General features: G+C 38.9%; 1 protein-coding gene across 1 annotated transcript; it reads right to left on the bottom strand.

Moving 5' to 3' along the window:
- Window positions 1-234: 234 nt before the first annotated feature.
- Window positions 235-9,579, bottom strand: LCTL (lactase like). The gene is made up of 13 exons (XM_068409830.1): window positions 9,441-9,579; window positions 8,187-8,347; window positions 6,773-6,860; window positions 6,404-6,513; window positions 5,984-6,112; window positions 5,400-5,495; window positions 4,645-4,699; window positions 4,390-4,551; window positions 3,394-3,668; window positions 2,918-3,044; window positions 2,251-2,450; window positions 1,638-1,701; window positions 235-350 (listed from the first exon to the last, which is right to left on the bottom strand). The coding sequence occupies exons 1-13, from the start codon at window positions 9,577-9,579 to the stop codon at window positions 235-237; spliced, it is 1,722 nt and encodes a 573-aa protein (XP_068265931.1).
- Window positions 9,580-25,927: the final 16,348 nt, after the last annotated feature.

A 25,927-nucleotide genomic window follows, 5' to 3' on the forward strand; every position in this document is an offset into this window, starting at 1 on the left:
AATTAGTGAAAAGTAATGCAGAAAGAAAACCTACTTTGGGTTTTGGTAAAAAAATTTTAAATTATGTTTTGGGAACTGAATAGAAAAAGATATAAAAGCACTAGGTGGATAGGTAAAGCAATGTTTCTTTACAGTGGTATAAAAAGAGGCATCTGTGGTAAACTTTAGCCAAAATTATAAACCAGTTGCATTTTATTTGTTATGCAAAATGAAGATGTGTGTAAGCATGCAATTTTAACTATGATTTCGGAGGTAGAATATTAGTAGGACAGTACTGATGAGTATGCAGAGTGTGAATACTGTAGGAAGAATAATCTCTGTCACCGTTTCCATGCGAGTAGTCAGGGAATCTAGAATTTGAGAAATGAGTAATATGTAAGAAATTTAATCTTCTGTAGTATACTAATTATTGACTTAGAGTTAACATAGATTAAGGATTTCTTGAACGTTTATGGCTAAAATTATTTTGTTAAATGTTGACATTGGCATAAACAGCAAACAAAACAAACAAAAATTCATAAGTCTGCAAAAGCTGGAGGAAATCCATGACAGTTTTCCCTCTCTTTTTTTCTTCCTAAGGTAAATTTTTGAAGACATGTCAGTGCTCAAAGGGCTGCAGAAATTGTGCTTAGTATGAATTGGCTTCAGTGCATTAGCATTATTCTACTGTTCCTTTGATTTTTATTCCCCCCACCCCAAGGGAAGGGTGGAAAATAAAATTGTCAAAGAGAAATCCTTGGGAAGCACTTTAGCCTTTTTATGATTGCTTTGCAGCACTTTGAAAAATTAAATGGGTTTTATTTTGTAGAATTTTGCTCCACAGATAAGGCTCAAAGAGTTCAGTAAACACAGTTAATTCACATAGAACATGTAACTCAGTAGTTGAGGCTAAATAGTATAAACTTAGGATGACTGCTTGATGTTTTCTGCCACATGGAATTTATCTCATCCTTCTTATGAGCCTTTTTAATACTTATTTTATCTTTCTTTACCACAGTGGATTTCTGCAACTTTAGACTTTTCTCCTAGTTCAGGAATTATGAAAGGTCCTGAATTACACTGGGAAGGTCTTAAGTGAGGTGGATTAGCCTGGCACTGTGGAAATGGCAGGCCAAGTCTGCTGTATTTACGTATTCTTGAGCAGCTGCTGGGAGTTGTGCTGTTAGCTTGTCAGAGGAGTATGAAAGAGCAGAAACGTGGCTTAACACTACCTTAGGCTAGTGCTTAGCCCATTTTTTAGTAGTTTTGTTGTATGTAGAGGTCAAATATTTTAGAGGTTTTCTGTCTGCATGGTTGTCTTGACTTGTCTGGTTTTGTTTTATGTTTGAAAGAGCATTTAGCACTTTTATTATTTTAAGGAGAATACTGTCATCCCTAGCCTTAATTTTAAATAGTAACTCTTACAGTTTGAGTATTCCATTAACATCCAAAGTTGGTCCATTTAGCTACTGTGATTTTAGTTGGAGAGAGTAAAGAAAGACATTTTTCTTCAGAGGCTTGTTGTATTTGAAAGCTGTTGTGCTTTCAGGGAGAAAATTCCTTTTAGGGCCTGCTAATAATAGTATTCACAGAGAAATTTAAAATCTGAAAGTTACATAATATGCTTTTATAAAACAGAACAGAAGAGACATAATTACCTGTAGCAAGGAGTTGGTGTGTGGTAGAGCAAGTGTCCATGGCCTTCCGATACCAATTTTCCACCTGAAAAAGTTGACATGCAGCAGTGATGTTAGATTGTAATATTCTCATTCACAGCAGCTTCTTCTCTGTCCCTGAACATTTGTCCACTACAACTGACTTGAAACTATTTTATCCTGTCAACACATGATTTTCTGAAAGTTTCTTTGTATCTTTGTGTTTTTTTATTGCAATATATTTCTTATGGTTAATTGTTTAATAAAATTTTAAAAAGCACATAATATATTCCATATTATTTTCCCAGAAGGTAGCACATATGTGTAATTTTCTGCCTAGAAATCTGACAGAGCACTGGTAACATATCATTCAGGATTTTTGATCACATCAGTAAATCCAATTAGAGTTTGTGAAACGCTTTAGAAACAGTAATTGAGGCTGTTTCCTCTGTCTCTGGAGGCCTGTTTATTTAACACATCCCTAATTTACGGAATCAAAGTGTCAAATTTCAGGTACTGTGTTCATGCAAGTTGTTTCATGAGATTCAGTGTGATATTTGTCCGTATATTGAAGAAAAAAGAAAAAGAAAAAAGTAAAATTAGCAATTGACATCACCTCTCTTGGATTTGGGAATCCATTTGCACTGATAATCTTTTTATAATAGTCAACAGATGCTTTTGGGTATCGTGGTTTGTTCTTGTTTTTAAAATCAATGTGATAAAATCCAAATCTTTCAGAGAAGCCTTTGTTCCATTCAAATTTATCCAGCAGTGACCAGGCAGTGTAACCTTGGACATTAACGCCATCTTTTAGAGCTGTAAACAGAATACAAATTATTCTGTTAAACTTGTCACCTATGTTTGTCGTCCTTAAAATATGGTTCTGTAGGTGTTTTGTTTTATACCAGAAGAGATGGGGAGTGGGGGATGAGGAGAGAAAAATGGCAAAGTGTAAAGTAATTTAGATTCTTTGAAAATGTTGCCTTTAGCTTAGAGGTACTAGAGCTCTGCAAGAATGGTAATTGGGTGTGATTTCTCCTTTCTGAAAGTGGAAATTGATGATCTATTATAGTATTAAATCTCATGTAGATTATTGTATTTATTAGCATCAGTACATGTGGCTAGGCTGTCATTTTTGTGAAAGAATTTATTCATCTAGTTTGCTGTCCATTTTGATCTGTGAATATTTATTTCTCTACGATGTAAATTACAGGAGTAAAAAATAATCAGAAGGTGAAAATACTCAAAAAGCTCATGCACTAAAAAGATGTTTTTAAAGTTACCTTTCAGTATTTCGTTAGTATATCCTTTCAGATACTCTATCCGCCATTCATCACACAGTTGAGTACACTGTCCCTTTTCAGAGACTCCATTCTCTGTCACATAAATGAGGGGGTTCCCATACTGGGTCTGCAAACAAAGATAGTTTAGACTGGTTCATATAAACACAATTATTTTATTTTGACAGAATCTGAGATTCTGAGTAAAATGCATGAAAAGCAATTTTCTAGATGTACTTAGTTACCTTTAGTAAGAAAAATGTGTAACTAGGAATTTAAGATAACTATGGTTTTTATTTTAAAATTAATGAATTCTATAGTTTTCTGAACTGAAATTAAGGCGATTTTTTTTGGCAAAGAAACTTCCCAGTATAACAAGACAAATATATAGGTGAAACTATTGAAAATCTAAAATAGCTCCTATAGCTTCTGCATGGACACATTGTTCACTTCCTTTTAAAGATTTACTCTGTAATCACCTTAATGAAATTGAGTAATCTTCTGAATCCCCAAGGCACAGAATATAACCATTTAGGTCCTGGAGCTGGCCAGTTTGGGTCCACCAGTTCAGCTAAATTATGGTCAGTGTGGTAACTGGATGCTTGTAGAAGGGGAAAGCTCTTCTGTGTAACATAACGAGTAGTAAAATGACCTATTCCCAGGAAATCCGATGTGCCTTTAATATAGGTTTTCTCTTGCACTGAGAAAGTTGGTAATCTTGATGTCCCCAGGCCCTGCTGGGCGCTCTTCCTACCTATCAAAATAATTATAGGAAACATACTTCTGAGGAGCACGGAAATTTGCTTTCTTTTCTTCACCAACAACAAATACAGATTTCCTGAACTTAGTGTTGAGGACAGTTTAGTTTGATTGCTTTTTAAGGTGAAATAATCTTTCATCCTTTTGGTTTGGAGAAGTAGGTTGGGCACAATGCATGGAGAAGACAGTGAATTATAGTGGGTTTTTTTTAGTGTGTTTTTTTTTTTGTGAGCATGATAAATGTCAACAGGATGCTTGGAAACATAACGTGACAAGAACAGAAGTGCTTTGCTGCTCGGTACATTGCCTGTCTTCATTCTGTGAAACAAAGATAGTGGAACTCTGTAGAAATTCAAGCTTTACTCATGAAAAACTGCTGGTTCTTTGCCCTCAGGTGGCAAATCCAGAAAAAAATTCAACAACTCCCTGTCTTGGTTAGGCCACTAGAAAGGGACTATGGCTGAAAAGTGACGTAGCTGCTTCATTTCCAGTTTGGAGCACTCAGATGTGCAAGTGTTGGGCTCAAGAGCAGCTCAACTTTTTAGTTCTAGTATGTCCCCCAAGCTCCTCAGGAGCTGTGTCTAGCCCGTGGGCAATTTGTTGCTTAACCTTCTCTCACCCGTGTTCTTCACTAAACTACAGGTTGGTGAGGGGCTATTCTGTTTTAATACGCTGAGTGTAATTTATTCATGTTACAGTTGGTTGCTGGGGCTTACCTACGTAATTCTTCATAATTTCTGGATAGTCTCCTCTGTAAATTGGATTTGCAAACCACCCCAAATGAAACTGTATGTATCTTTCAGCAGCGTCTCTGTCTCTTTGGCTATGTGGATCAACAGGTTCACCCCAGCCACTGGTTAGGGAAATTCCAACCATACCTTAAAACACAAAGTGACAATTCTGCAGTTTATGCATAATCTTTAAGCCCTTAATAGAAATAGAAGCATAATTACAGAATGAATCCTTATTACCTTGCTGCTCATTACGCCACGTGTTGTTGTAAGAGTGCCAGACCTTCGCATGGGTCTGAAAGTTTAAAAAAAAAAAAGAAAAGGCAAGCAAATGCACATTTTAATCTGTTATGCTATAGTCAGTATACCAAGGTAGTGAGGATCAAGAAGAGTTTTTGCACTAAGGTGCGCCTGAAAATATTACATAATTTCTTTAATGTATAGTGTGGAAGCTTTCATTTCATATAAGATGTCAAAAAATCATTTATACTAGATTCCTTCCCTAAATTCTGAGGTCCCTATGAAGGTAATCCACAGCACTGAGTAGTGTTTTGGCCAGTGTCTCCAGTCTTTGGATGTCTTTGCCTTATTACTCAGGCAAGTGAAAGTTTATTTTATGTGAGCTAGCCTTACTGAAGTAACTTGCAAAATTCAAGTTCACTTCAACATGTTGGGATTTTACTCCTTGTTTCTAGAGTAACCTGGATATTTTCTTATTCAAACAGTTTGTAACATACTGTAAAACACTTAAATTCTAAGGAAAAATTTAAGTTGTTGCAACAGTGTCCCACCAACAGTGTCCCATCAACCACCTAGCATTTCATGCTATACCTGAATATGCATTGGTGGTTTAAAGTCAGGTGATAATTTTGGTGTGCTGGTTGGAAATTACATCATTGCACAACTATATCTCTACTTAAAGAGCAGAATCAAAACAACTTAGTCTGCTAAAAGTCTTAATTTACGTCTAATTGAAAGCATGATTTTAGTTTTACTTTAATTATATGGTGCGCTGCTTTGTACGCTCCCCATCCACCGAGCTTCAGTCCTGGTGCATGTTCCCCTGTCTCATAACCCTTTTCAGCAACTGCCTACAAAGACATAGAGTTAGTTATTCTTTGAACAGCAAAGCCAGTGAATTTGCTACCCTCCTACCGACTTAGATCCTGTGCTCTTCTGTGCCGTCCGTCTCTCTCAATCTCTCTATCCTCTCCAGTCCCCTTTTTCCTTCCCCTCCCCTTGGCTCCCAGCTACCACCCCACTGCTTGGTGGATAATATGCCGTGGACTGACTCACCAGCTTGCTGTTGTCTGATGAAATGCATGAAGGGCAAGTTCTAGCTGCCTTTCTGATCTCTGTGCCTCTCGCTAGCTGGTGATTTTTCAGAACTTGACTGGAATTTCCTGTCTTCAAACTCTGGCCTTGTGCAGAGTCTGGCCACTGAGATTTTTGGGCACAAAGTTTAATGGCAGAAGTCTGTCCCCCTCCAATTTTTAACCTCCTTTCTCCTGTAGCGTCACTTCCACAATTTTGGGAACAGAACCGTGTAATGGGAGTGATTAAGGCATTGATAACTTACCCAAGGATTACTAAAAGTAATCCAATGTTTCACACGATCGCCAAACTTCTCAAAACACAGATTGGCATAATCATTAAAATAATTTATCATGCTTATATTTTGCCAGCCACCATACTTTTCTTGGAGAACCTTCGTAAATAAGAATTTCAAGAATTAATGATGTTATTTAAAGTTCAGCTGCCTATTAACAAAGACATTTATATTTCAGTAGCTCAGAAGGAGATTTTTTGAAACGTCCATGTATATAAACTACAATGCATATAAAATGCAAATAAATAGAAAATAATTAGAAGCAACACTTAAAAGCATGGAGACATCTTTAAACATTTTTTTAAATACACATAGTCCTTGAACTTAGAAATAAATTTCCTATCAGAAGAATTTATATGAGACATTTCAGTAATTTAAATAGTGTCTAACCTGTGGAAGATCCCAGTGGTAGAGGCTTACGATAGGGATAATATTGTTTTCCAGAAGACTATTAATTGTGTCATTGTAGAACTGTATTCCCTTCTCATTCACTTGCTCTGCTGATGAAACGTGCAGACAAGAAGTTACCTGGATTGTTTTTCAAATAACTGGAAGAACAGAAATCTAAAACTTTTAATGAAGGAATTTTACATCACAGTGATGGGTGTACTGTAATGGATGTGTAATGTTAAACTCTCTTCTGCAGACAAAGAAACAGAAATCTGTTTAACAGTAATGTTAAACAACTGTGGTATACTCACAAGTAAAAATACTTGCCTACTAATACTGGTAAGAATATGGTGAAATTGTTCTGCTTACTTTTGATGCCAGTGGGCATAATCCGAGGCCATGAGATAGAGAATAGATAGTGATTAACTTTCAGCTCCTTCAGTAACTGAATGTCATCCTGTGAAAAGAAAACCCAATTAACGTAGCTCAAGTCCAAGCAGAATAATTCTTCAGTTACTCGCCTGCCTTAAATAGTACTGAATGCAGAAAATCTATAGAAGAGTTGCACAAAAGAGGATTCCATCAGTTATTTTCTGCATTTGCTTTGAAATGATGGCTCTTTCCTCTTATCTACTTCCTTTTTAACCTTTTTCTTTTCTTGACTCTCCAAAGAAGTCCTGTAATGTTTTGTGTTAACAACTGTGGAAACTGAATGGATTCATCATCAAATAGAGGACAGTGAAATGACTCGAAGTATTCTGCAACACAATTATATTTATGTCAGAATTTATAATTTGCATGTTTTAAAAAAATAAAATAAGCCTGTAAATCTTGACCTCAAACATTTCAGCTTAGGCACAAAACAATGATTAACACAGGCTTTCATTTACTGTCTCATACTGGAGTTAGCACAAAAAAGAAAATTCGGTATAAATACATGTTCTTTTTCTGAGAAATCATACATCTTCGATATTAAATGAAATTAGAAATTGATGGTATATGAGCCAATGCAAAGAGAATTCTGATGAAGAAAGCAAATAGAGAAAGAGTGCTTTTATATAGGGGACGACGTAACTGAATACATCCAAGCAAGTTCTAGAAAGTATCTCAAAACACAAGCCCACAGTTCTTTCATATATGTGGAAAAACCTCAGTGGAATATAACTTATCAAATTAGTTGGAATTCCAATTATATAATATTGGCTTATCACAGGCATTTGGGTTCCTCTTGCTGTGTATATCGCTTTCCTCCAGGACAGTAATTCTAAAATTGTTTTTGATATTTTTAAGCTTGGAAACCTGTTGCTAATAGAGTTACATTGATTACTTATTTGTTATCCATTCAAAAAAATGGAAAACATGCAGACTGAATTTTAAAGCATCTGATAGTTTTATTATTCTTAAATATACATAGAAAACCTTTAAAGCTGCTCAAACACACAAAAAATATGTTAATTTTATTCAAAGCTCAAACGTGTTCATTGGTGGTATTCTAAGAAAGCATTTGGGCTTCCCACCAAATTTAGAATGTTTCTTTGGACACAAAAATCCTGAAAAACTGAGATGTATTTGGGAAATACTGGGGTATTGTTGATTCTAGGAGATTATTAGAAAAGAAGATTTTATTGAGCTAATTGAAAATATCATCCCTTGGTTTCCGAAGTTAAATGAGCCTATAGAGCAACTAAAGCATTTCATCTTTGCTGTTATTTCAAAATGGGAAATCAGCATCATGAAATGGCTCCAGAATGTTTCTAGAGGGATGGTTCCTCTTTAACGATACCTCAACTTTGTAGTAGCCGTCACACGCTGAATCTCCTGTTTCATTTCCAAACACTTTCCCTTTCTGGTGAGTAAAAGCATCCCAGATACTTGGTCCTTTCCCATCCTTGTCCCAGGCCCCTTCAGTCTGGTACGCAGAACTTCCAACACCCCATAAAAAACCTAAAGGTAGAAAGTAGTGAGTTATGACTTAAACATTTTCCTGCAAAACTGGTCTTTATACTGAATTTTCATATGAGAAATAATTGTTACACCTTCACAGCTTGGTGTGAAATGTGCGTGATTACATGCCTGCTGAACGAGAGGCCAATGTTTTCTGTGTAAAACCTCATCGGTGCGTAAAAAGGGACTGTCTGAAAATGTGCTATAGACTAAGGGTATCCTTTTCTGATGCACTGAAAAAGGAATTGAATTCTTTCATATATTGAACTCTGTTGCTATTATTTTACAGTGATGAGGTAGTGCATTGATAGCGTGACAGAAATGTCTTACAGTAAGAAAAAGTTAGGTTCCCACATCATTTCTGCCTGCTAGTTTTTATGGGATTTTACCCCATTGTTTTATGGGGTAAAGGATTACAAGTTTAGCTGTTATGTAAAATGTATAGAAAGATTCTGGATTATTTTTCTAGTGTTATTCAAAAGGATATGATTAATCCAATTTCATAAGCCACTTAAAAACCTGAGCATGAAAACAAATAGGTGCTTATATCTTTTTAGTTTTGATTTTGGTTGAATGAAATGTGTATGTATAAATAAATGTTGAAGAAAGAAAAAGGTTGCATAAAGCACTACTGAAGAGTGAATTAGGTAACACTAAACAGCTTGAAACAAACCCAACAGAATTATTTCACATTCATTTCTGAAGTTAGCTGCGTAACAAAGGATACTTTTGTTTATAATTCTTCAGTTGTTGTAGATGATTTATGAAAAAGTTGTCAGGTGTGATTTGTTATACTGTGCATCTTAGTCACAGACAGGAAAGGGAGATCTGGATATGAAATATTAATCTATTAGCATTTACTCTGACTTTACTGTTTTAAGTGGCTATATGAAGTGCAGGGTTATGTGAATCCTTGTATTTCCAGGGCTGGGTGCAGAGATGATACTGAGTACTCGTTCTGCAAGAGCCTGAATTTTTGTTTCTGCCATTTCCCTGGAAGGACAAAGAAAACCTTTTGGTAGCTTCCTTGTGCCAACAGACAAGTGGATTTAGCGCGTTATAAAAACCGCAGTCAGCTGTAGTTCAAAAGTACCAGCTGGGAAAGTGCCATAATAGAAAGAGCCTGGATTATTCTTTGTCCACTGGAAATCCTCAGCTGTATTCAGCCGTATGACCGGCACAAGCATATACCACGTTCTCAAAATGTAAGTCTTCCTTGCTGTTAGTTTCATCAGTGCAAAGTGTTCTCTGCAAGTTCCCACCTGCTAAAATAGAAAAGCATTGTCAGGTTTTGCTGCTTGACAAAGTGGGCTTAGGGTGATCAAAAGGGAAAAGCTGATTTTTTCTGCTGAATGGGTACGGTTGTCATTGAAGGCTAAAAGCAGTTCTTGGGCTAAGTGGAAGATGCAGTTAAGCTTCTGGCAGGGTGATGAAAATGAGAGAAGAATGAAGTGCAAAATGATAACTATGAGCAGCACTCCCTGCATATTTTCCATAATGTTCCTTTACTCTATGCTGAAAGTCTCTTTGTTGGTAGCTATTTTGTTCTGGATTTCAACCTGTCCCACCAGTGTCAGTGACTAAAACCTTGCAGACAGTGATTGTGGGTGAGAGCAAGAAACAGATGGGATAATGCTGCTAGCATCTTGCCACCTAAATATGTAATGGGAACAAACCTTGTGGAAGTTGAAAAGGAAAATTAATACTTGCAGTCGTTGCAGTTTTAATAATTGTAGCTTTTATCTTGATGAGGTCACTTTTATCCACTTCCAGCGTCAATTTAAAATGCTACGATGTATGCACTATATTTTTAACTGCTAAATCAGGTTAAACTGTTGGTGGGATGACCAATTTTAACCATTTTAAGTAAAGTTTCAGAAGGGCTTTGTAGAACAGCGCTATTTCCCCCAAATTTTTACAGCTCCCAAAGGATCTGTTTTATGTTCCTGAGCCTCTGTTGGTGAATTTGATGATGGGGTTAGAAAGTGAGGAAGAGTAGAACAAATATCTTCTTAAAACTAATCATATTTTGCATTGGAGCATTGTATAAAAAGTAAATACACCTGGAGCTTTGAAAAGCAAGCTGGGATTACAGCGTCGGACATGTACGCTGAGCCAATCAATTGGGCTGCTTAAGTGAGACGGAGCATTTGACAGCCTGAGGGGTCCCAAGAGCAGGTAAATGAAGGTCTGAAAACACCACGTCCTTGCCTGCCTGTACAAAACCAGCCTTGCTGCAGTCTGTCTGCAACAGGCAGGAAGGGAACTGCATTTTACACAGCATCTCTTATCAGCTCTTCTTGCACAAGCCTGGGGCGAGTGAGAGAATGAGGGTGGGAAAACCACCTTCAGAATCGGGGACATGTGAGCGCACTGTGTGCTCCTTCACCTTCTCTGTTAGGGGACATCAGTAATGGGAGAGACTGGCTAAACAGGACTGAGCAACAGTTTATTTCTGACTTGTTTTTTACCATCATTTTGTAGCATCTGTCTCCTCCATGTAAAAATGTAGGACCTGCACCTAAAGCCTGGTGGGAATCTTTGCGCTGTCTTCCCTGGGCTGTAGGTGAAGCCTCCAGTGACTTGTGGTACCAGAGCCAAACAGCCTGTGTAATACCCGTGTTGCTTGCAGATTGGTTCCTCACCAAAATCAAAAAACAAGTTTGGCTAAAATCAAAAGGCAAAGGAACCGCTTTTCAGGACATGGATAAATGTAAGACCTCAGACACCTCTCGTCCTTATTAGAGAGCATGCAATATCTCCTAATAAACACAGGAACTGCACAGCTGGTTTGGGAAATATATCTGCTTCAACATCAAAGGCCTTCAGCCTCAGATTAAAAGAATCTTTACCTCTGCATTTCTAATGTGAACATTTGGATTGCAAGGGGAAAAAAAAAAGAGCAGACTACAACCATTTAAAAAGCACAGGGTCTAAATGCTCTATTTTTATTCTGAATATAAAAGGTTGCAAATACATGTGATTTTAATTTACACATTGACAGTCCAATCTAGCTCTTCAGCCTCATCGATAAGTTAGTTTACATTTAGCTTTACCATTCGTATTCTTGCTAGCAGTGACGGATGGTCACATGAAAAGAAGAACAGAAATGTGTCCTGTGAGGTATATAATTGGTTGAGGCATTAATCCTATGGGAGCAGGAGTGTATACTTTTGCAGGGGTGCTGGTATTTCTGTTCCAAAGTTAGAGCATAGCTTTCCTAACATTTTGGGGTGTTTATTACGGTTTTAGACATTCTTAACTCAGTGATTTCTATTTTGGGTAACTCATTTGAATCTAGGAATAACAGTTATATCAAAATTAGTATATTTTTTCTCTCTTTGGCCTGATAAATGCATTAAAAATAATTTCAGTGCTTCAAGAATTGCTCAAGTGCGCATACCTTTGCAAATGCAGTAGAAGAAACGGCTATTCTAGTAGTGCAAAAAGGTTTGTCAAGTTTAGGCTGTAAGGCTGGTACTATAAAGCACCCTTTTGACTCCGTTGTTCTCTAGCAGCTATATTACCTTCTACCCTGATTATAGATCGAGTTATTTTAATTTTCTCCCATTTCTGGCTTACCTGGTGGTGTTCTCGGTGGATGTGTCCCAACAGGGAGATTCCTCTGAACTGCCAGAAATTTAACAGGGCATTCAGAATACATTTACTTTCATGGAATAATTGCCCGGAATTAATCCAACTGTCACAAAAACTCAGGAGAAACATCTAGTTGAAAACAGCATTTTGTTCACACAGCCAAAACAAAAAAGAACAATCCTTTTGTATGCACGGTCAATGCTGCAGGAAAAGGTTTAGCTTAACCATACGAATCTTTTAGCAATGAGGTATTTCCCTTTGTAAGCAAAATTAGCTTTGCAAGTGATCTATATATTCATACATAATTGCACGAGCTCTGCAACAGGGGATTTGTAGACATTTTTCTCTTGGTACAAATGTCTGTATCCTAGATGGTATTTGGCAGGGAAGTCTCACTGGGAGATTTTGTGAGGCCAAGGGGTTTGTTTTTACGTGGCATAATTTTGAATCAGACATTCAGGGTGCAGTCTTGGAAAATAATACGCTTTTTCTTTTCTCTTGTTTCTAGAGGAATTCCTTATGGTGGTGTCTTTGTGGAAAAAACAGCTCTCCCAGCCTGGGAGGTCAGCTGTTCAGCTTGAGCTAGAGCTGTTCATTCTTTTAGTTGTGTGAGTTATCATTTGGTCCCCCCTCACAGAGAGTATGCATTGACAAGGCTGTGAAAGGAGCAAACCCGTTGCTTGGGCTTGCCAGGCTGAAAACCTGTGGTTTCAGACATTGCTGCTCACCTGGCTTTCAGGAGTGAAAGAGTATTTCAAGAGTAGTGGTGAAGATAACTGCTGCTCCTGTAAGGGAGGCCTGGGGTGGGACAGAGATGCTGCAGAGGGAGGCTCTGGACAGCGTTGGTACAAAAGGTGTGAACCTTTCACCCCTCCAGCCTAAGGAAAGGGGGTCTGTGAGCAAAGGGAGTCTTGTAGGGGCAGCAGGAAAAGCACCAGCTCTGTTGGCTCTGCGTAGTTGGGTGATTTTTCTCCCCGCCACAGCGCACCCACGTAGCTGCCTGATGCTTGGGCTTTCTGTGAGTGAGTGACTCGTGACTGGAACCTGCTGTACTGTGCCTTGGAAGCTACACTGTCTGTAAGCAAATTCCCATTTATTTATTTATCTATGTGTTTTTGTCCTGCTTTTTAAAGCAGTCCTGGTGCCCTCTCGTGGCCAATTTCGTGAAAGAGCATTAATGTTAAAAGTGTTGCCAGGTAGCATAAAATAAGTAACAACTTTGTAGTTCATATACTGCCTCTGATCTCAGAACTGAAAATCTACATTAAAACTATAGAGCGAATATTGTCAGGAGCTCCTTGTTCATCTACACAGGTCTCTTGGTACGCTTGCTTGGCTTCCTGCTCGTCAGGATGGACCATTTTCAAGCATGGAGGAGGTGCTCCTTGAAAATCAACCAGCTCGTGCACTTTGTGATTTATGATGCACATAAAGGCCAGTAATGTATGCACAGGGCAGCCTATCACAGATAAGTTTGGTGCTTAAGGACGTTTTTGAGCACTTGCTGTACACTTGGCATGCTTTAGCTCCTGCAGAAGGTTGGTAGGGCAGTTTACAAAAGTCACTGCAGTGCTGCGTGACGCTAGAGTTGTTGTGATGATTAAGGGTGTGCATTAGTCATTCTTTAAATCACAATTGCACCTAAAAACCACCAAAACCAAAGGCTTTGGTGTGACAGGAGAGAGACTATGTTCTGAGAAGTGACAGTGGAAGCAGACAAAGAGAGATCACCCCTCTTTATGGATGAGAAGCTGAGGCCCAGGGAGACTGGACAGAAGTCGCACAGGGAGTTTGTATCAAGCTCAGAACTGACCTCAGATCTCCTGGCGCTCTGCCCAGTGCCATCCGTACAAGCCAGTCTGCTGCTTTAGGGGCTACCTCAGACATCACTAAAGTCATTTGGTGAATTGTCGCTGACTTGAGTGGTCAGAAGGAGTAAGCCCTTGGTGTGCACAAAAACATGATTCTTTCAAACTACATTTAACATGGGCTGCTAGAAACACAATGCTGTTCCACTCTGTAAGCTGTGTGTACATGGGTTTTCTTCTCCTAACACAATCTTTTTCTGTAATGTTGTTTCCCAGTTTCCTGCATAAAAGCCCAACTTTACAAAAAAAAAGTCATGAGATATTTACATTGCTACAGCGTGGTCATTTTTTCCTCTTGTTTCATCTTGGAAAAGTTTTATTAGCAACAGTTTTTAAAATGTGCCAGAAACACATCAAGGCTATAAAATCTTTTATTTTGTTTCACTGGTAAAAAGAATGTTAAAAAAATGTACTCGGTGGAGTCCATCCAAAATTGCCCAATGACTGCAGTAAAATAACCTGGAAAGTAGGTTACACAACTGGCTTACTGTGGTGGGTTGTGAAGTCAGGGGAAAGTCACGGCTGATTCTGTTTGTGGCTTATCTGCTGTTTACTTGTCTCCAGCCTTGAGTGGATCTTCATCCATAAATGGTGTAGATATTTATGTATTGTCTTGCTGCGGAACTACTACGTGACCATATCGCAAAAACTTTGCTACAAAACCCACTATCTTAAACAAATTGATCCTTATCCTCCTGCTTTATTTTCTATCTACTCTTCCTGTTGCAAAACCTTTTATCTCCAGATAAACAACCAGAGATAGAGTCACCCCTAATAGCAGATACCATAAATCTGGTACTTATTTGGTTTTTGCTTTTAGCCTTTATGTTTTGCTGATGAAAAAGTAGAAGCTGTCTTTCCTAATTCCCTGGCAGCTGTTCAGACAGCTAGACCGAATCATCCTCGTACAATTACAACCTATCTCCCCAGCTTCCCCATTCTTCACTCCCTTTCCAACCTTGAATAGGCCTTTTCTGTCTCAGAGAGAAAAATCCGTTCTTAGCATACAGTGACCAGAAAAACACGTAATTTTTCCAGTGTGTGGTCTACTGCAACTACCCTGAGATATTGGAGATTTTTCAAAATCAAAACAAAACCCACTTACAATTGTTCTTGGAACAAGAACACTTGTATAACTGTACTTGTATTTTTCTGTGTTACAAAATGACTTTCGTTGCATTATGTTAGCTGTTTTTGGAAACTTTTTATCTAATGCTCCACTGTGCTCATGGCCTGGACTTGCTTTTCAGAGAAAAATAGAAAATTGGAAGTAATTGAAATGAGGATGCCTTGCTTTATAATCAATTGAAATGAGGATGCCTTGCTTTATAATCAATCATGTTGCTTTGACTTGAAGCAGTTGGGGGAATGTAGTTGATAATAGAGATGATGTTTGGAACTGTTTCTTATGATCGAGTGAATCCTAAAGGCAGAAAGGAGCGTTTGGAAATGTGGGAGATGCATCTTATTGCCTATAGAAAGAGATCAAGGACACTGAAGACTCATTCTGCTCTAAAAAGCCTGGTTTTGAACTTGCATGTATACACCAGTGTTGCCCAGTAGCTTTAGAGTAAAGCTTGCCAAGTTTTCCATGCTTAGAGGCATTTTTATTTCTTACATAAATGCTTTTAGCCAGACTGATGTGGTCATATTTGCACAGCTCTGCCTTTTACCCAGTAAACTCTGGTGGACCTGACATTGTTATATGTCTTTTCCCCAGCTCTTCATGCCATCAACTGTCCTGGTCTGCTGACAAGCCTGCCTTCCCTTGGGCTACCAGGAGGCTCGACAGCCCTTCTGCAGCATCTAGGATGCAATGTGCTGGTCGTGGCTGGCACCATTAGCAGAATTTTACCATGCAACTGTTTACTACCCAGAGGTACCTCTGCTGGCCTCCCACTGTGGGATATACCAATCTTGTATCCTGGGAAATCTGTGGGCAGCTTCTGAAGACAGTCTCCATCTTAAGAGAACCTCCAGAAGTTTGGAAGATCTTGTGTCTGAACTGTGATCCTTGAGATGAGATCAAGATGGGTAAATCTGAAACTTACACCATATTTATTTAGCTTACACTGTTATGAAAGCAAGTTGCTATCCTATTTTATGCCTGTTAAGCACACTGAATAGCTGTTATCACTAACCACTGGTTTTACTGGGGTAATTTTTGGAAAAACGACTGTATTTGAGAATCTGCCATTTCTGTTTTGCAAGGAAAGATTGTAAAGATTGGCGAGGGTAGGGTAAATCTGCAGAATCTATTGTAGTTGTACTAAAAAATCAAATTTTAAAGGTCTCGTTTTTAAATAAGCTCCTAAATTATATATTCTTAATAATGTTTCTCGGTGCATGTAGAGAGGTGCAGAAACTTCCCCCTTTTGTGGAACGCTGTTCTCCCAAATGGTCAAAACTCATGAGACTTTGCACTGATACAAAGGTGTATATTGGATTTTGAATGCCCAAGCTCAGTGGCTGGTTGAAAATCCCAACCATGATGTATAATAAATGACAGATGTTATAGATACTCCTGGGTGCAATGAAGAAGGTCACAGGAGTTTACTTCTAAAAATCAATTTTAATTTATCTTTTCCTGCTGACAGCTTCGTGCTAAGAGTTGGCCTCCATTTGATGTGAACACTGAGAAGCTGCTGCAGGCTACCACTGATTGGAATTTACTTGTATTAGTCTAATTGCATGCTCTACCATCATCTGGTTGCAATCACAAAGAGGAAGCTTCTGAAGCTTGGGAATGAGAGAAAATGAAGTGTCTTGACAACTACAAAACACCGAGAATGCTTTTGGAGGTTTTCCCATCACTGTTTGTGAGTATGAACAAAAAGCCACAGCTATGTTTTTTTTCCATGTCCATCTTTACACAGCACCCGTAACATAAATACATATAACAACTAGGAATAGTGATAATTAACGAAGGTCCCCAAGCACTGTAAGCTGGTAATGAGTAAGAGTTCATGATTTTTTTTGGAAGCGGTTGAATTAGTTCATTATTGAATTAGTTGAATTAGCTCATTAGTAAAATCACGCAATTGTTCTCTCTATGGATATTCAACTTAGCTTATGAAACATTCAAATTCAGGGCTTCTGGCTGTCCAGTTTAACTACTAGTTTTAAAACACACCCCTTGAACATTTTATCTTTAATGCTGCTCTGTAAGGTATGACATTAGTCCTTCTCACATGCAGCAGGCGGACGCAAATTGTAAGGAACTGGGCACATAAAGGACCTTAATAACTAAAGACACTGAGACTAGTTTTGCTTGTGTTCAGGTCTAGAGGTTTAGGCTGGAGAGAGAAGTTGAGCGCCTTGCAGAGCATTTAGCTGTGCTCCACCAAGAGGCAGCATTGCACAGCGCTGGAGGAGCTTGGGGAGGGTCAGGGGAGTGCCAGGCTCCTTATTTCCCAGGTAAACTTTCAAACTTCATGGGGAAAGTGTGAAGATGAACTAGGATAATCTCCATTCTTGTACAGCTGGGGTGAGCTCCCATAGTGACAGTTGTTTAGTGGCATGGCCTGGGACTTCTTGTAGCTTATTTATTAAAACAAACAAAAAAAACTCACCAAAAAAAGCAATGGCCTTTACTTTTGCCTTTTCAGGTATAAATTTCAGAGATGAAGCCTTACTAGTACTGATTAACTGCTTCTACTCGAGTAGGATATGAAGTGATGCCAATGGAGATTTAATGTATTCTTAAAGTGAAATATCTGCCCCAATGCTTTGCTGTATCACAGCCCCTTGGTTGTTTTGGGAACTGATCCAAAGCTAAGTCAGTAGAAAGTCTAGCTAATGACAGGATGGCTTGGATGAGGCTCTGAGAGCCTTTGTCACTTCGTGATGTGAAGGGTTAAAATTTCAGGAGCCTTTTTTTCAATTTTAGGCAGTGAAAAAGGGAATAATGCAAATAATTTGTTGAAACATTGCTGGGAATCAGAGAATGTATTTATTAAAGTTTAAGAAAAAAACCCCAAACAACTCAACTCTCAGCTGAGGTTGTTGGATCCAAGCTCAGAAAAGCACGAGGAGGTGTAACTAGAAGCTTTATGAGAATCTCATCTTAAACTTGACCAGAAATTGGCAGTAAGATTATTGTGCTCTATAATTTGTACTGTGTTTAGTATCTGTGGCAACTGTTACATCACCATGGCTTCCTAAGGCATGCAGATGAAGCAACATTGACTTCTGTTGCCCAGTGCATTAGTGAGCCTGTATTCATTCCTTTGACAGGCATTTTTGCCTGGAGAGCAATTCAGGGAGCTCAGCTGAGAGTGTCAGATGGGTAGTGGGTAGTCCCAGTCAGGCTGGGGAAGTTGGTGCTTCTGAACTGGGTTAAACACTGATACCAGGCTTCTCAGTTTCTATGGATTCTGAGTTTGAGTGCTAATATCTGCAAAAATGGAAACTCAGTGAGCTCTCTGATTATGTCCACTTGCAGAGAGAAAGCATAGTTCGTTGTGTCTTGCTGCTGAACTCATTCCTCCTCAAGTTTTCCATCTGTAAGTCTGTCTGCCTTCCTGAGAGACTTACCTGCAAAATGCCTTCTGATCCTCATGCTAGAACAACAAAATAATTGCATCGATGTCGCTGAGGAAGGGATAATTTTTTTCCCTGCTGTGTTTATACAACACTTAATTAACTAAGTGAAGTATTTGTATTGAGCCGTAGTACTAATACTACTAAAGAATAATGGTGGGTGGGAGGATGGACTTCCAGGCTAGACAGCAGCATCAACTTCTGTCTGCATAATCGGAGGCCTTGCCTTAAACCAGGAGGTGTTACAGTGGGGTAACTTACATTGTGAATTAAGCATGTCCTTGTAAATCCAGCGCAGAAGATAGGCTGGACAGTAGTAGTTCCAGGTAGGGATGATTTATTAGGTTTTCTTAAACTTTTAAAACTTGAAAATAGCTTGGAATTAACAAAAAAAGCCATTCTAACTAACAGTGCTGTCTTGATACAATGCAGGTTGTAGCAGCGCCAGTATTTCAGGTAGCTGCATCCTAGGATAATAATGGTGTTTTTTTTAAAGATGCTGCTAAGTGATACTTGAGAGCATGTTTGTTAACTTTTTTTACTACTTCAATTCAAAAAAGAATCTTAGCTACAGTCATTGCTGAAGTACTTGAATTTGAAATAATCCAAGCTTATTTAAGACCTTTTAAAAAAGAACTACATTCTTTACAATGAATCCTCCAGTTATGCCAAAACTACAAATTCCAAAATATATTTGTAATAATAATAATGCTAAAGCCTCCAAACATGCCAAATTTCCAGTCTTGTGGATATAAACTGTAAGCATTATGCATTTTTATTTCAACCATCAGATCCTTGTCTCTGAAGAGAGTATCATTGAGGAACAGTTTGAGATAAGCAATATGGACCAGAAGAATGTAAAGACATCCTGATGGCTATCAGAACAGTAAGTCATATTTTTTTCCTAAATATTTCTAACATAAGCATTTTTCTTTATAATGTAAAACAAGCAGTATGACACATGGAATCATAAATTGATTTCTCTGAGAGATTGTGCAGGTGGGATTGCAGGCTTGCATAAACTTGAAAATTGTATTTCTCAAATGGGTTTCATACTGGTGGAGATACTCGAGGTAACGTTTTTTTTCTACAGAGACAGTGTCTCAAAAGAAAAGTTACTTGATTTGTAGCTTAGTTCAAATCAAAAGGGTGGATGTAAATTGTCTTGTGAGAAGAATGATTATGTAGTCTTTGAATTAAAATTTGTTTAAAACTTTGCTAATGGTTGATTAACTGCTGAAAATGAACATTAGCACTGTTGTGTTCCAACAAAAATCCTACAAACATAAAATTGTTTCAGTTTTTTTGCAATCAGATGTGACTGCTACTTCTGTTTCGGGTGTATGTACATAATCACATGCATGAACACTTCTAAATAAGGACATGCAAACAGAGGTAGGGAGTAATATTTTTTTTCTTTTAAATTGCAAATTTCAGTGGGAATTTTCCAGAATCAAGTGAGCTAGGAATGATTTTGTTCTAGCCTTGCTCTGATACATTGCTTGGCTCCAGACTAGGCCTTGCTTGTCATTTGGCCAGTGGTCTTAGTGCTTTAAACCACAGAAAACAGGGTTTGCAAATGCTATGGATGATCCTGAAAGGAAACAGATGGTTTCTCAAACACAGAACTCGTGGCAGTGGAAGTTTTGAAGCTCTCTCGCAGAGAAATGGGGTTTTGTTACCATTGGTTTACTGAAAACAAGAATATATTATACACTATATTACATTCAGATGATCTCATGCTAATCAAAACAATCTTGTGGGACCTCTGATTCTGATTAAGCATTTGGGCTGAAGGGACCGTGCTACCATCCTACCTCATTGGCAGGGGTTTTGTCATGAGACATTTGTTATGTTTTTGAAGCAAATATTTCTGTGATAAGTGTTATATTAAAGCCCACAAGGATATGAATAATCCTGTTTTCAGTGAAGAGTTTAAACTGCATGCTATAAATAAAAGCAAGGCCACACATTGACTCAAAAGGTAAAAAAAAGAAATACTGAATAGCTCTGTTCATCCTGCCCACTAAATGGGGTGAGGCCATGGGGAAAAATATCTTTTAATTGTATCTCACAGGAGAAGTGAATTAGGACTGCACAAGGCAACCTTAATTCTGGTGTTCCCAGCTCTTGAATACTTGACTTTTCAACCTTAAAATAGGTGGGTGGAGAGGTGGTTATTATTTTTGTTTTGTTTGTCATTGTGCAGCTAAATTCCACTTGAAAGTGCTTGGTGTTCTAGAATTTGTTCTTCTAGTGCATTCCATCTACTTAGTCTCAATTGCTGGTTTTTAAACTGAGCTAGGAATGACAAATTCTCCCTTAAAAGGATTGTTTTCCTCATTGTGAAGTGAGGCTCTTAGCTGCCATCTTCATTTCTTTCTGGTCATAAAACTCCAGCCATCACACAAAGATCAGCAAGTCTCCTTAAAATGAATAGGCGCCCCAAGGAAAACTGAGCAGCCTGCGAAGCAATTGTATCGAAGTGACATCAGTGCTCAGATATTTTCATCTTGGCTATTCCAGCAACATTCAGTCAATAACGGGCAGCAGAGCCAGTACACACTGACTTGCTTTATTGCTCCCCCACTGAGAACGTGTCTCTTTGTAAGAGACCCCGCAGAAAGTGGTAGGTCCAAAAACTAAACAGTGTTGTTCCATATCGAAGGACTTGCCTTCGAAGTCCATGCAGCGCGCTGTTGTCCTTCAGCCAGAGCTAGCTCAGTGAGCAGTGCCCTGCTGAACTTCAGCCTTGTGATCCTGCAAGTTCTCTCATCATCAAGTTCTCTGACTGCTGGGCATCAGCCTTGACATCAGCCTTTACAGATCTTAGATACCTTTTAAGTGTTGTGTGGCCAACTACCACCAGAAAATCACTCCTGACATTGCTACTGACCCATTCTGAGAAGCTGAAAAATTCATTGTATCTGTTGTATTCAGTTTCCCAGTGTGAGGTATCATGATGATAAGGCCAATCTCCACTTTAAAGTGCTGTAAGGGTTAGAGACTAAAAATAACCGTTAGCATCTAAGTATTTTAGCTCTTAAGTAGTACTGGTAATTCTCTAAGATCATTAATTCCTTTAACACCACCTAAAGGAATTCTACAGTCCCTACTTTACAAATGGGAAGTGGATGCACTGGGCAGGATAAGAACTTGTTTTGTCCTTTCTTAGTTTAGTAGAGGTGGGATAGGAACAGAGGAATACATTGATGTTCTTGAGCTCTCCTCTCCTGGATTGTACCTTCTGGGGAGAAAGTAATTTTCCCCAACCTTCTCCCATCTCCTTACTAATGTCTTTCCATGTAGAAATAATATTTGGAATCTGAGACTGGGCCTTCTGAAGTGGTTTCCATCTTGCTGTCCTCCTGAGAGAACTTTATGATAAGAATGATCATGTTCAGCTATGTATAATTTCAAATCCATAAAAAAACAAGTCCCCTTGTGTTTATATACACTGCAGCAAAATGTACCTTTAAGGAGAAAACATTGCTTCACTGTGACTATCTGAATTTATTGGCTATTAGAAGTCTTATAGTGTGTGGCTCGCATTTTAGAACTCTGATTTCAAGCTTAATGTGGTCAGGAAATATAAAAATACATTTATTTATGTCATCTACTAAAAATCTCAACCTATGTTACTGCTAGTCTAACCAAATCGGTGTTTATGTTGGAGATGAATGATCGGTTTGTAGCTGCCTGTGTTTCTAGCCAGGCTGAATGGAATGATTCTGCAGCAGGACTGTGTGTGTATTTTTTTTTAACTTCTTTTTATTTACTGCATGTGGCAGCTATTTCCTTCCTCCCAGAACCCACTGCCCGGTTCTCAAGGGCAGCGCAGCTATCTGACTCCTATCAAGCTGTGTATGTGGAGTGATGTGATTTAGTGAATTGTTCAAGGTCATCAAAATTCAGGCAGATATTTCATTCCTACCGATACCTGTTTGCTGTGCAAGCTTGGATTTGATTTGCTTTTCCAAGTCTTTGGAGTCTGCACATCAGCACCTACTCTAGCTGATATTTGCACAAGCTTTCCTTGTTATTAATCTTTAGGAAAATATCTTTGAATATAGTTTCTCCTCAGACATTTGATAACTAGACATTCACACAGGATGTGAGATCCCATTCTGTCCCTCCAGTAATAGCTGGTTAGGAAGAAGCTGCCAGAATAGCTGCCAGAGGAGAAGAAGGATCAGGCTTGAGACGTTTTCCTAAAAGACACACAGGCTTTTTAGGGTGTGATGTTCAGTGGTCCTGAACAGCCACAACATGTCAGTGAAATGATCCACTATAAGGTGTTTTCCACCTTGAAAACTAATTTCTTGAGACTTTTCCCAAAGAGGTGGGTGATTTTGTGTTATTTCTGTATTCGGGACTGAAGGGGGTGGGGGAAGTTTCCTGCTTTTACACCTACTTTAAACCTGAGCAGACAAGTCTGCCTACACCACCATGCCTTTTAGCTTTTTGTTTTCAAGCACCATATATTTTTTTCCTGCCCTGTTCAGTTCAATCTATATTAATTTCTGTCCCAATGGCAAGCTACTTTCTAGTGCTTACAACATTTTGTTACCTACCTGACGTGTGCTGAGCCGTATGTGACCAAGCTGACAGAAACTGCTTCTGCCAAGAAGCAGGAAAGGTATCTCCATACCTGTTGTGTTCCACCAGCCTTCCTGAGCTGTCCAGCAGTTAATTACAAGGACTCAGACTAAACTCACTTAAAATGCACCCACCCCTTCTATCCCTTCTTCATGCCTCAGATTAATTTTTATACCACATTTTTCACACTGTCTCTAGTAGGCTCTCCAGGACAGGAGGGCAGTAACCAATCTCCAGAGATCCCTTCTAACCTTTACCAGTCTGTAAGCTCCCTGTTTTACTGCTCATGCTTAACAGATTTACATACAAGGATAAGAAGGTGCTGCTCATCATCAGAGATCCATCCAAAGAAAAAAAGCTTTGGAAACAGATGAGCTTTGCACTTTCAGGTTCTGCTCTAAATTGAGAGATGAGGAGAAAAATGATTCAGTGAATATAAATGAAGCAGTGGGAAAGGACTCAGAGGAGCTCTGGGAAGCCTCTTGGAAAGAAAATTAGGGGTTTGAGTCTTTATCACCAGAGGTAATATCTAGTATCAGATCAAACATTATAGGAAGAAAAAAAATCATCTTGTATAAAACACCTCAGCAAGTGACTTGCAGTCTTTTTGTGAACTGCAGGTGCCTAAAACTTCCCAGTGGAGAGAGCTACATCCCTACAGCAAATTGTAGCCTTCTGACAATAGGCTTTTCTGTCTCAGTCGTGTTTCACAGATTCTTCAGAAGTAGCCCCAGACTCCACAGGTGAACCACAGCCTGGGAAGAACTGTCTTGCATGGTAAAGACCACATATGCTTTTCTGCAACAGGCACAAAGAACTCTTGTATCATTTTTCCGGTCAAGGGTCCCTTGATAAACACTTTGCAGGAGGATGTTTCTCTGGTGATCTAACGTGACGTATTTGAGTAAACCACGTCAGATGGGCTGCAGCAGCTTCCCTTCTGTTACCTCCTTTCACTTGAGCTTTATTTTTGTTTTTTGTACGCTTGAGCTGTTCCTGGGATAAAATAATACACCCAGCGATCTCAGCTGACCTTTTACGTACCGTAAGAAACAGGTCTGAATCCCCTGAGCCATGAATGCAGAGGGTTTTTGGTGTAATTTCCTGGAACAGGTACAGCTGAGGCGCTTTCGTTGCTGAGACCGGCTCTGCAACGGGCAAGCCCTCTTGGCATCAGCACACTTAACCTTTTTGTTCAGCAAATTTCGCATCCTGTGTAGGTGGACAATGAATACTAATATGATGCAAATGATTTCCTTTTAAATGTGAAGGCTCTCTGATTAAAAACACACTGTCCAGGAACTCTGGGTCTGTTCTATTCCCATTGAACAGAACGCCCTTGTTGCCTTTGACTTTAGTGATTGTGGGATCAAACTCTTAGTTTCAAATAGGTTGTGAGTAAAATTTTTTTTCCTCAGAAACTGAGGGTGAATTACCAACTCAGTAAAGAAGGTGTGAAGAATGCAGAGCAAAAAAAGCCAGGAGGATCTGGGGAAAAAATTCAAAGAAGGAAAAAAACAGCGTTAAATATCTTGTTTGAGAGTCCAGAAGTTTGTTAGAAAATCAGAAGCTGAGGTTGGTGGAAGGTGTCGTGGGACTTGTTTTGATATAAGCAGGAGGAGAGTTGATGAAAAGGTGAATTACTGTGCCTGGGAGAATGCTGGAACTTCCATGATGTCTTGGGTTTGATTACTCTGAAATGCAGTCTGGACCATGCAGCTTCCTTCCTAGCTACTGGGGAAGTTACACCTTGGGATTATTCACCCAGTGAGGAAATAATGTTTTAAGTATCTTTCTTTGGGTTTCCATGTCTTATCTACATTGCTTCTCCCTTCATCTATAGAAAGTCTTAAAACAACATTAATATGTGTTACAGAACTGAAAATAATATGGATGTACCGAGTTGGGTAGTTCTTTCATGAGGCTATTTTTAATTTATATTAGCACTAGTTTAGTTATCTATCAGGTATCAGAGCTCTGCTTATACTGTGGTTTTGCTATACTGTTCTCCTAGTTTGTTTTTATTGAAAAAAAGATATTCTAAAATTATGGGAGAGCATTGCTCATTCTAATAAATATTTTCTAATTAAGATGTTCTTGTGAGTGCCATCCCCCAGCAAACAATCCTGACGCTCTAGTGGAACCATAAACATGTGTAGTGCTACCAGCCCATGCAATCCTGTAGGCAGAGGTGGGGTCTAGGTGATTTTAAAGGAGCTACTTTGTTCGCTGTGGGAATTCATCCATCTCTGGGGTAGAACTTCCAGTTGTTTTAACAGTATGTATCAAGATTAGTAGCCAAGTCTTGTATACTCTCAGCTCCTCATGCCAGCCCCTAAATGCACATCATTAAAAAACAAACAAACAAAACCAATTTGGATAGGCCTTGTTTATGGGCGTGCTTGAAAGAAAACCAGCCAGCAATAATGCCCACCAAACAATTCCACGTAGAAAAATGTGGCAGTGCTGTAATACAAGGCTTTAACACCAACAGAAACGGAGAGTCTGTTGTTCTGAATGGGCTGTCTCTGGAGTATCCGCTTTATGGAAGTTCTTTGACTTCCATAAGGATTTCTGTATAGGTTAGCTGTAAAGTAGCCGAGGTCTCCTGGGCTCCTTTGCCTTGTCCTGCCACAGAAATCTCGTCTAACAGCACTGGTTTGGGAAAGGAGCCATAGAGGAAAAAAAGAACAGGCTCCTTTTGTAGCTAATAACTTCCTTTAATTGGTAATTAAGCTGCCTGCTACTTATAAATGTCAATAAAGGTCAAAATATTTAGAAGCAGAATCATTTTAGTGGCTTCCCATTTCTCATTGCATAAGCTGCCTGCTCAGACCACACACAGGCACATTTGAAGATGGTTAAGATTGCAGAGACCTCGTCTTCCCACCAAACTCTTATATAAAGCGGCCCAGAAGGGGACAGAGCAGCTTTAGTCAATAGGAGGGAGGATGTGAACCGAGTCTACTGGGTG

Source organism: Nyctibius grandis, chromosome 11 (assembly GCF_013368605.1).
Source record: "Nyctibius grandis isolate bNycGra1 chromosome 11, bNycGra1.pri, whole genome shotgun sequence".
Lineage (NCBI taxonomy): Eukaryota > Metazoa > Chordata > Aves > Nyctibiiformes > Nyctibiidae > Nyctibius > Nyctibius grandis.